At 32.3% G+C, this 12,362-nt stretch overlaps 1 protein-coding gene across 1 annotated transcript; it reads right to left on the bottom strand.

Annotated features, from left to right (window-relative positions):
* Positions 1–2,008: 2,008 nt before the first annotated feature.
* LOC133673383 (uncharacterized) lies at positions 2,009–11,381 on the bottom strand. Its single transcript, XM_062094143.1, has 14 exons — positions 11,169–11,381; positions 9,756–10,136; positions 9,026–9,103; positions 7,883–8,040; positions 6,782–6,857; positions 5,718–5,785; positions 5,315–5,567; positions 4,986–5,105; positions 4,781–4,887; positions 4,640–4,693; positions 4,324–4,407; positions 3,691–3,854; positions 2,893–3,042; positions 2,009–2,598 (listed from the first exon to the last, which is right to left on the bottom strand). Exons 2-13 carry the CDS (start codon positions 10,045–10,047, stop codon positions 2,895–2,897), a joined length of 1,602 nt encoding a protein of 533 aa, XP_061950127.1. The 5' UTR covers positions 10,048–10,136; positions 11,169–11,381; the 3' UTR covers positions 2,009–2,598; positions 2,893–2,894.
* Positions 11,382–12,362: the final 981 nt, after the last annotated feature.

The following is a 12,362-nucleotide window of genomic DNA, read 5'->3' on the forward strand; positions in this document are numbered from 1 at the left end:
GACATAAATCCTCAATATGGGATTATTGAAAGAAAAGTATTGAAAAAAAAAGAATAAAAAATACTATAACTAGTGACCAAATCCTTAAAAATACCCTCGAGACCCTAAAAAGAGAGTAGAAAGAAATAAAGGTTTTATTTAACTCTATTGACTAATTTTCATTCTTAAGATAAATATTTTTTTTATAAATAAATTCGCAATTGAAAAGTAAATTTTTTTATCATCATAGTTTTTTTAATATCCAACTCATGTTTGCTAACAAGATTTTTTAAAATTATTTTTAGAAAAATTATCTTGACCCTTCTATAATTTAGTAATTTTTTTTATTTTTTTTCTATTCTTTTACATATTACAGTTAATATATTGGGTCAACTCAATTTTTAAATTTAAACAAAAAAGTAAATATATCTTTATATATAATATAACATAAATAACTAAAATTTGCTCATGAAAAACTCCAAATAGATTTCATAATCTAATTGATTTCATCTCTTCAACATAAAACCTCACAAAAATCAAAATCTAATCTTATATATTTAATCAAATTGTTTTGTCTTCATGCAATTTCAATTAGGTTGTGAGTTGTAAATTAATTATTTTTATTTTTTTCAAAACTAAAAAAAATTCCATAGTGATTTCAAAACCTGTTTCTTCCCTTTAAAAACTTCAAAAATTGCTTGATTTTTGGATAACAAAAATGCCATTCAACCTTTTGCTTTTTCCACTCAATGAAACCCAAGCATTTCTAATAAAATACTTGACATAAAAATTTGAATTTTTAACTAGAGCTTGAGAACAAGAGCAAGGCTTTTTGTTTTGAAGTTCACACAACATATGAGAGACGGGGGGATAGACTGTGGAGATGTGTGGCTGTTGTTTGTGTGAGATTGCTGGTTTGGTTTTGATTTGGAAGAGATAAGAACTAATCAATGATAATAGTTGTCGAAGGAGGAATAAACAATGTGCAGTGGTTGTGTTGGTTTGTGGGAATTGTTGATCTTTGTGGAGGAGGAGATGTGTTTAGTTTTCATTGGCTGCAATCTCATTAGGCATTAGATGTTTCGCCAAAGATGGTGGATGTGGCATGGTTGGGCTGGCTAGACAGTGGTGGTCGGTGGTAGAGAAAGACAAAAAGGAAGAAGAGTGGTCAAGGTATGAAAGAAGAGATGACAATTTTGTAATTTTATAATTTTAATATTAAATATCTCTTTAATCATTGATTGAAATGGAATAATAATCTTATAAATTATTTAAATTATTTTGTTAATTTTTTTAATAAAAATGTAAAGTGTCATACAATTTTAAAAATTAATTTGAATGTAAACCATAATGTTTTTTAAAAAATCACAACAAAGTAAAAAAAATGATAATCAAGCTATTTTCTTTCCATGTAACATATTAATACCTATTAACTGTTTGAGAATATAGTTATAATTATATTTCAAAATATTTTTTGTACCAAAATACATTAAAATAATATTTTTTATTTTTTTAAAATTAACGCATCAAAACGATCTAAAATATACTAAAAAAATTAATTTTTAATAAAAATTAATTTTTGAATTTTGAAAGAACACGGTTTAGGCGTTAGCAGTTAATATTTTTAAAATTTTTTAAAAGTAATTTTGATACCTTAAAAATACAAAAAAAATTATTTTTAATAAAACAAAATTTAATTTAAAAAAACACAATTTATACCGCATTTAAATTTTGGAGAAAATAGTTCAGATGTTAACTGTTATGATTTAAAATATTTTTAATTTAAAAATTTATTAAAATAATATTTTTTTATTTAAAAAAATTAATATTGGTACCAACACAATTTTAAAATACAAAAAATATATATTTTTAATAAAAAAAAAATTAATTTAAAAAAACACAATTTATACCTCATTCTCATTCAGAACCTTGCTAAGCTAGATGAGACAAATACCTACTCCATACTCAAAGCCCGAGAAGGCATAAGCAACAACGCAACAAATAAAGCGACCCAAGAATCCCACAAGTCTGAAGCAAATCGTTCCCAATCTCAGATAAATTGACTTCTTCATTGTAACCAAGAAAATAAAAACCCATGGAAGGAAGAGAGACCTTAATAATGTAGTGTTCATCTTCCTGAATTCTTATTTGCTAAAACGCCTCTAATTTCATTCAGCACATTTCATATCAGTTCTGCTTTCTGATTTCACAATTCTTTGCTGCTATTTGCACTAGCCTGTCACTCCACAATACAGGCCCCCTGATCCAAAAGATCCATGCACATGCGAGCATGAACTGAGAAGTTATTATGGTTCTAAAGAATAAAGCAATATTAGGAGACAAAAACTAGACATTGATTGTTCATACACATTACTGACTCGAGGAGGGGCTCAAAATGGGAAACCTCGAAAGTTTGGATGCCCCAAATCTGGCAATGTGAACGCATCTTCTAGGAATGAGTTTAATGGATATTTTGTGTGCATGCAAACAACAAAGCTTTGCCCAGCTTTTCGTTCCGTGAGGAACTTGCCATAAGTTGTGACTGAGTAGGAAAAACTCGATTCTTCTTGTCACTTTTGTTTCTGAATAAGCCAATCAAACAACTTCAAAATTCAAATCCTGAAAAAAGATCCAGAAAACCACATTAACTGAAATTTGATATTAAAGCACTGTTTGAGGGGCATCTTAAGTAAGTATATGAATTTTCTGTCCACGACTCTAATAAGATGTTAAAGAACTGATAGTTGTCGGTGAACTGTAGAAAAGAGAGTCAATTTCACATAAATAATTTCAAAGAAAATTCAGTTTGACACCAGCCTACTTAATTCAACCAGTTTTGCAAAGAATTGATTCGCTTCATCATAACATGACCAAGGTAAAAATTAATTATTTAAATCCAAAATTTCCATATACCTTCAAGTACGAACCCACAAAGGTTCTAAGGAAAAACCCTTCTCATTTCGGGAATGGGCAGCTGAAGCCCTAGGTGGAGGCGCATGCACTGTTATAGGAAGAACCCACTCACTTTTGTCTCTACCTTCTATCAGAAGAGGATGCTCATATCTGAGTATGGAAGGTCAAGAGAGTTAAGGAGCAGAGAGAAGTAAATATAATCAAAACTGAAAAGCAAATAACCATATGAAATCGCACATCATATCAACATAGCTAAAAGCGAGATTTTTCACGTATTAACACAAATGAGCTGTAATTTTACACTTATAGATGCAATGTCTAGTCATCTAAGTGTCCTCAAAGAAGAGATCGCAAGCTCATTCACCAGCCTTCAACCTTCAAGACCTTAATCCAACTAGCTGACACAACAGAATTGCCTTTAAAACACTGGTTATCTCCTTTTCAATTGCAAGTAATTTTATTGTTGATGATTCCAACTTCCATTCAATGAATTTTCATGCTTTTTAGTAAGAACAATTTGCCAAAATCTGATAAGTAGTTTTTTCCTCCAATCTACATTTTTGTAGTCCTTCCCTTCTGCTATTTTTTTTTTTTGGAGTCAACTTGTCATCTCAGGTTAGCAACTAAGAGTCATTCAAAACTGAGCTATGAAACCCAAGATAGAATAAATAGCAGCCAGAAAAAAGAAAAAAAATAAAGAATATTAGTCTATAGTTCATTCTTTGCCACCAGCATACAACAATTTGCATTACCAAGTGTATTATCTATGCTATATAAGTAAAGACCATATGGGAATACCTTGTCCAGTCCACATTTTTTGGGGTGGTAAAAAATTCAAATCGTAGAACCCATTGCACAGAGACATGGGATGTGGAAAAAGACATAGGCCCATCCATGGGAATTGAAAACAGGAAGCTCGTCTGCACCAAATCTGCAACAACCTCATGATGATCGCTTTGAACCTACATGAATCATTCAACCAATATGCCAGATAAATTTTTTTTCAGAATGTTCATATTCAGTTAAGAAAGTCAGATTAACACTGGATTCCCCACAAAAGAAAACAAACTCAATAAGTATCTTTTAGTGTTCCACAGTAACTGTTTGGTAATGCTGTTTTTCCTTCATATACACAACAAATATGTACACGCACACCAGAAGACAGTTATGAAAAACATCATTTGCTATTACAAAATTCCATTCGGAATAACTTGACTCTGTCTATGGCTTGTCTCAAGTTACTGAGCACAATAACTCAGGTTGTTAAGTTAGAATAGTGACCACTCAGAGATAAATTTCAAGGGCATTTTTTACAGTGATATATATATGGACAAGGGATGAGTCTTCATTTTTTTTTTGCAAAATAAGTACATCTATGATACATCAACCTCAATCAAGCAAAGCTATATTGCATCAAATTCTATGATGTACCTTAGTAATGGTCGGGGAGTTCTTGCGAGAAGGATGAATATAACGTCGACTTACAGTCTCTGAAGTTTCCAATGTTATTGAAACCTGCAAGACACCAATCCTCAAGTCAACTTCACAACCATTACATCATTAGTAGTTTACAATGGGAGAATTTTTCCAAATAACTGATCCATCCAGCAGTGGATGGTAGGTAATGTATGCATTGACTGGCAGTAATGTGCACTGGAGGGATCAGTTTGCTCTGGAAATACCATTTCCCTTTCACTACATGCTATATATGCAACTGACTATTCCATTGCTTGTTATATGAAGTTACCTCAAGACATTTCTTGGCTCCCTCTTCATGAAAAAACGTAAGAGTTCCACCTATCTGTTACTAAAACAGGTAAATAAAACGAAGGGGAAAAGGGGGGGTGGGGGGGCTGAAAGGAAAATAGATCTCTGCAACTGACGTTACCATATCACTGAAGTAATAAGTGGAATCTGAGTTCCTAGGGGAAAATCTCAACAGAACATGATCATCCATCCTGATATTGTAAGACCTCCCACGAATAAAGCCTTCTGCTGCAGGAAATGTTTGTAGCAAATAAGTTTACAGGTATAACATGTCAACAATAGAGTATTTAGGATACTTAGAAGGAGAAGAAGGTTTGATAATTTACATGCTGCAGGTTCATTGTTTACAGATACAGTTCCTGGTGTATAAGATACCCCTGCCATGTCATCTCTAAGCTGCTGGCTTGGAAAGACCATAGCTGACGATTTATCAGGTTCTGCCATATCTGTTAAGAGATAATTTACAGTTCAGAAAGCCTTTTTTATGACTAACAGATAACAGAAGTCTTGATTATTTCAACAGGCAAGCTGAAAAAATTGCAAAGGAAAGTTTCATTATCATCCAACCAACTTTTATCTGAACTAAGAAATGTAAAGTAAAGCACATTTAATCATGTGCAGCACATATAATCACCAATGTAGCCTCATGACTCACCTGCACCAGAGTCATACAAAACCTCAGCTGCGGACAGGCGAGGAAGTGCCAGAGTTGATAAACTTCTGCGTCCTCCTTCAGTAAATGAAGCATCCTTATTTGAAGACCTTGCCACAGATTGCAGGGACAGAGAACTTCCAAATGTCTTGTGTATGCTTTCTCTATTGGGATTGTAGGAAGAAACAGATGAGATTTCATCCCTTAAGCTTTCATGCCCTTCCTCAACTCCATCATCTAAATCATTTGCTCTGGCCTGTGAAGATCAATTAAATGACTAAATTTTGACAGCAGCTTTCAAAAGTGAATGATGTTAAGATGGCTCCAGTGGAATACATAAAAACACAAACATAAACGCTACATATAGCACAAGCAATGAAAATAAACAGAACAACAGACTGACTACCCATTCATTGTCTCCATCCATCTCTTTCCAGTATATATCCAATTGAATGGTTGTAGGTGGAACAATCCCTGAAACATCGAAGTAAGAAAAGCATTCATGTAAATGTTTCAATAGATATTAAATGAATTAGATTCAGAAAATCTTATCAGCATGCAATTTGTATGCACTATTTTTCAATTTCAGCCAAAGTTGGGGGCTACTGTAGTTTTTCACTTTTTCACAAGTAGCAGTATAAGTCTAACAAATCAAAATCCACTTGGAGCTGCCAGAAGTTTTCTGGAAAGTGTTTTCGCAGTAATTAAGAGTTGAAGTCTCCGACAAGAATGGACTTCAAGTTTCTGGGAATGCAATTTTGATCATTTATAATAAGAACAAGAATTTCCCGCAAGCCTTGGCTGTACGAGTACCTACTGCCTAATCTGTGGCAGTTTCTCTTGTCACCATGTTTGCACGGCATTAATTGCTTCATAAATTTTCGACAACAAAACTCTCTTATTCTACCGTTATATTACTTTTGCACCTCCTCATGGTTTTTAAAAGGAAAACTTACCACCTTTTGCTACACTATAATGATTTTGATTCCCTGAACTTTTGAAAGCAATAAATGTTGTCCAACACATGGTGGACTGAGAAACTGCACATGTTGGGTACTGTGTCCTACTGACAAGGTTTGTAGGAAAATTTTTGTTCTTAAAACAATTAAGTCAGTTTTTCCTTGTACAATTTTGGTTCAGCAGCTAGGCAGCTTGTGTTGTCAATAAACACAAGTCAGTCATATTGTCCAAGGTTGAATTTTCGCCAGTTGAAAGTCTCAGACCCTAGAAAGGATAACATCACTTTCTTTTCCAATTAATTCTTAATTTCCTAATTATAGAACCCTGGAAACCAAATGGCACAATGATAGCAATTATTCCTCTCTTTCCCTTATTCTTTTAATTCCCTGGAATCTATGTGCTGAACTAAAGATTTGCGATTTTTTATCCCACATTTTACAATCATCCTACATCACCAAAGCATTGGTATTTGTTCAAAACCCAAAGTAAAGAGATCTGAAAACTACTCACCATCACTTTGACCTTCTTCCACTATTAGGCCATTGCCTTTCTGAGCCACCCAAATTTGTAACGGAATACGATCTTCCTGCCAGGATTTAAATTATAATTGCATGAGAACACATATGAAGAAAAAGTACAAGTCAAGGACTTCAATATACAACCTTAGTGTTTTCTGCTATGACATCGAATGGGGAAAAAACTTAAATTCACACGATTGCTAATGTTTTTCTTTGGTACAGCAACACACAATTGCTGACTAGAAATGGCAAGATCAGAAAGTTGTCTTCAAGATCAGTCAAAATGCACTTGCCATTATGTAAGAGATGTAATATAGTACAAGCTTATGGTCATTGTTTATATATGCTGGAGGCAGTAAAGTTTTAGTGGATGACTGGACCTTAGGAGCTCAACATTGATTGGCTATTGTCACAAAGTAAAACAGTTTCATTGATGGGATTTCTTTAACATAATAACTACAGCATTGTTGACAGAAAACTCCAGGAGACTTTAATCAGAAAGGCAGGATAAAAACACTTGATGAGCAATATCCCATGCACAAAGCCCAATCTCAAATTGCAATATCCTCTATTCATTTGAAACTAAAACTTCAACTTATGCAACACATGTGCCAAAAACGATCCATGTATCACATGAAAAAAGTTTTTTGCTAGCTAATCATCATGCATGGTGCAACAGATGTTATGTAGAATACCCAATATTTAGCCTCTAGCTATCAACATGGAGAGCAATACACGTGCTTAAACCTTGGTTGCAGCAGTTTTTTGACTGTCGAGGAAGTATCAAATCAATTGTTGAAAATAAAAAATGATTCATTGCTGATACTAATTCACCAGCTACAGCAGAGTATTGCAACAATTAAATCTCACTAACAAAAAAAATAAAAATGAAACATGCACGCCTCCAAAAAGCAAATGTAGGAACTCATAATATGCTAACCAACAGTTATCATGTGAAGTTGGGAAGACTTCAAATAATTTCGATTTTTTTGATAACTTAAAAACAGGCAAAACTGCAAGCTAATAAAACAACTAATAAAGATAAACTTTTCAAGAACCTCAAAAAGCAGTTACGATATTTAAGCAGACCAACCAGTTGAATAAGATCTTTTGATGACTCTCTATGAGAGTTAGTATTGTCAAGCATCAGCTGTTGTCCAGATAATGTACTCTCAACATAGTATATATAGCGAATGGTAGCACCCCTGTAAGATGGCGGTATAATGCTAGGCAGCAAGGTTCGTACCACATCTGTAGATTGCACCAAGTGATTCGTTGAATCAACTAGAATCAACTACATGGAGTTAAATAAGCATGAAACACAAACTTTATGCATGTAGATACCCACAATACATCAAAATTCATCGAACTTCTATTATGGTAGTTGTTGTGCAAAATCCTTCATTGTATGCTCATGCTAACGTCTGTCATTTATGTAGAGTAAGCAAAACTAATGCAAGTATAACTATAAAAAACAACTTATATGCTCTCAGTCATATATGTCCCCGGGAGAAGGCAAATGAATACCAGTTGTGTTTGGTATGTGGGGATAGGGGGTGAAAAATTACTTTTCTCATGTTTATCACACAATTGTTGCGTGGGGGAAAAGTCGAGGGTAACATTTAACCCCAAAAGTGGGGGATTAAGCGTTTCACTCCAAGCATCGAGGGTAAAACTTACCCTCCTAAAACACTCATACTCATTTTCATCATTTATTAATGCATATGTTCTATCTAACAATACTTTTATCATATTTTAAATGCTTAATCCATCCACTTTAAAGTGTGAGACCCATTAATGTTATTTATAAATCTAATTTATTAAGTATGTATCTACTACCCATAATTTTTTCATCTCCCACCAAACATTCTTTAACATTTCATCCCTCAACACTTTTTACACCATTACCCATAAACCTTACTCCCTTAACATTTCCCCTCCAAAATTTCCACCCCATACCTAACACAACTTAAATGCTATTTAAAAAATATAAATAAAATAAATAAATACTGATCGTACAAGTTCAACATTGAAAGACCACAAAAACCATCAACCATACAATCAACTTAATGAGTCTGCTTTATTCTGTTCAAAAGATAAACTAAGAAATAGCAATTGAAAATGTCAAATACAGGAAGGATAAATAACCACGTAGGTGTAACATATGTAAAATTAGATAAGCTTTCACATATGGGTGTGGAGAGATAACATAACATTAAATCAGACCAGATCTTACATGTTTTAGTCGCACCAGAGGACACAATCTGATTTGAAACTATTGATGATGTAGAGCAGTCCATGAAAACATGTTCCCCTGAAAGAGGTCAATAAAAAATATCACCACTAAAATAACTGAAAATGAGAATGAGAAAGTACTCCAGCAAAAGAGTTATTTCAGAGGTCTCTTTTCATTTTTGTTTCTGCTAACAACACTTCTATCGATCTCACAAGTCTGGACACACAAAATCCCCAAAAATTAGTGGTTACTGATGTCAGTATTATTTCATGGGATGGAGGGAAAGACAAATATATTCTGGCAAGGATGCTTGAAAATCATTCAAGTTAGCAACTGAAAGTAAATATTTTGACAAACCCCTTCAGATTTTTCCATTCCTATAGAAAAAAATTCGTTTAGTTTACTTGGCAGTAACCAATCTTGAGGCATCATATATTCAGAGGGAAGTATAACCAGCATGATAGATGGAATAATTTGTTAGATTAAAATGAGGAACAAAGGACAAATAAGAAAAATCACAAGTACATTTGTTTCAAGCCCCTCTTCTCCCTTAAAAACATATCCTATTAACTCTTATTTATTCCTGAGGCGATTTTGTCTTCTCATAAAGGAAACATCAGACATACAGATTCAGTAACACCAATGAAAAAGATTTGAATATATTTCAATGAACTGGTGAATTAACTAAACTATTAAATGTCGACAACCCTTGCAGAAACACAATACAAACCTCTCCTCTGTTTGGATCCAGGCAAAGGCTTCTGAGTGGCAAACCATTGATTGTCCAACTTCTGAATACCTCTAATCGCAAAACCAAGCTTTTCAATTAACAGAGAAGACATAACATCTTCACTGGCACCATCCTTGGGGTTGGATATCTCAATAGTAACAAGAATCGAATCACCAGGTCTATACACATCTTTATCTGTTTGCACTTTTAGTGTTGGCACAAGCTCATCCTTCCGACCATCCGAAGAATTATCAACCTTTCTAGAACCCCCACTCCCAAAAAAAGCCAACATTTGTATCCAGGTATTGTTGTTCAGTTCTTGTTATTGATTAATGGGAGCAAGTTGAATAAATACGAATGCAATGTCAGCATTATTCTGCACTAAAAAAGGTAAAGTTATCATAAATTTCAGTTGTGAGCACCCAAAAAATCTCTAGATAGCAAAAAGATAATATACTGCAGAGCTAAACTTAGTCATATCACTAAATTCAGTTGAAAAAAATTGGAAATTTTGTGCACGCACACAGAGAGAATTCCAATTTTCTTTATTGATTTTCCTCCACTTTCCAAGAAAGTAAACCAAAAACTATGTATGGAATGCTACTTTACAAATGCAACTCTACTAACATGAACCAACACTTAACTAGTAAGCAAAAATGAGTTCAATTTTTAGTAAGCACAGAACAAAACAACAAGGACACCTATAATTTTCTTTTGAATTCGAATTCTATTATACTATCCTAGGAACCAAAGAAAAAGCAAGAATTTCCACAAAGCTAGAAAGGAAAATTGATTACTAATATATATATTACTACTATTACCACCAGTATATGCTTTCCATAGTAAACATAATTACAAGATCATATCATTCCCCTCTATCCCGCTTGCTTTTCTTTCACTTTATCAGAATCCAAACAGAAAATAAAACCCGCAATGCCGATCCATCTACGCAGAAAATGGTACTAAAATTCACATCATCAAATCTATAAGGCTAAAACTCAGCTTGTGACTGTAAAACTAGTTGATCATTCAAGATCACATTAAATCTCTCACACATCGATTAGTAAATTCTGCTTGATTTTCCTTCACTTTCTCGGTATCGAAAAGGAAAATAAGAACTCCAATGCTGATCTATCAATGCAGAAAATCTACTGAAATTCACCTACTCGCAACTACAAGGCTAGATTCGGCTTAGGGGAGTAAGATTAGAGCTCTCTCGGATGCAACGATTTTCCTTCACTTTCTAGGAACCCAAACAGAAATCACAAGAAAACAAAATTGCAATGCTAAACTATATTCGATAAAATTCGGGTTTTGAGAGAGCGAGCGCAAACCAAGTCGTTTTGATATCAGATTCATATTTTCTCGGGAACCAAGCAGGAAATTGAAAATAATAGAAGAAGTGAAGATTACCAGAGATCATATGAAGATCGGGTTTTGTGAGAAGAAACGATTCTGTTATGAATTCAAAGGTGTAGATCGAGGCTGCTTCGTCTGGATCGTAAAATAGAGAAAAAAAGAAATCGATCAAATTTTTGGTGAATCTACTCCTGCAATATGGTCTAAAAGAATTAGCCAAGTTATATATTGTGGTCCTGTAGATTCAGAAATACTTCCTTTCGATTTCTGCAGTTCAAATGTTTTCTAATTACATGTTTGTTTTCACATTAAAAAAAAGTCTTTTTAAAAAAAAAATTAATTTAAATTATTTTTTTATATTTTTAAATTATTTTAATGTTCATATATTAAAAATAAATTTTAAAAAATATATATTATTTTAATATACTTTTAAATAAAAAAAATTTTTAAAAATAATTATATCAAAAATACCAAACAAATTCTTAAAAAAATACAAAATATAGTATTTATACGGATGTTGAATTGAATTTAAAAACATGTCGTTGTTTTTGTATTTATAAAAAAAATTATTTTTTTATTTTAAATTTATATTTTTTATATTTTTATACTATTTTGATGTTTTAATATTAAAAAATATTATTTTAATATATTTTTAAATAAAAATACTTAGGAAAATAAACTACTTTTAAATATTAATTTTAATTTTAATTGTTTAATAGTTTTATTTAATGAAACATAATAATTTGTTCTTTTGCATGAGACCGGTAAATAAGCTTCAGAAATGACTGGCTATACTTTTGATCAAAACAGGAGATGAGCAATTAATGACGAGTTTTTTTTCCTGGGATTGTTATGAACAATTATAAAGAGATTTGAATAATTTTTTAAGATATCAAGACTAATGTCCCGTAATGTATAAGCCATGAGATTTGATTTATTATTTGAAATTCATTGTTGGTTGAAAACTAAAGTAGATGGTTATTATTGGTAAATTTTAAATTATAGCAATTTAAGAGGAATACTTCTTAATTTACAAGGGTTAAAATATAATTTATCTAAAAAAAAATTTTCTAGCAACTAAACACGTGAGAAAATAGGTGAACTAAGTGTATTACTAAATTTAATAGTAATGCAAATTATTTCAAGTAAATTTAATAACCAATAATATAACTAAAATATTTAAAATAAAAAGATAAGAGAGAATTTGCAAACTTGTTTTTAATGTGGTTCGGTAAGTCTTTATCTACA

This window comes from Populus nigra, chromosome 14 (genome assembly GCF_951802175.1).
Source record: "Populus nigra chromosome 14, ddPopNigr1.1, whole genome shotgun sequence".
Taxonomy (NCBI): Eukaryota; Viridiplantae; Streptophyta; class Magnoliopsida; order Malpighiales; family Salicaceae; genus Populus; species Populus nigra.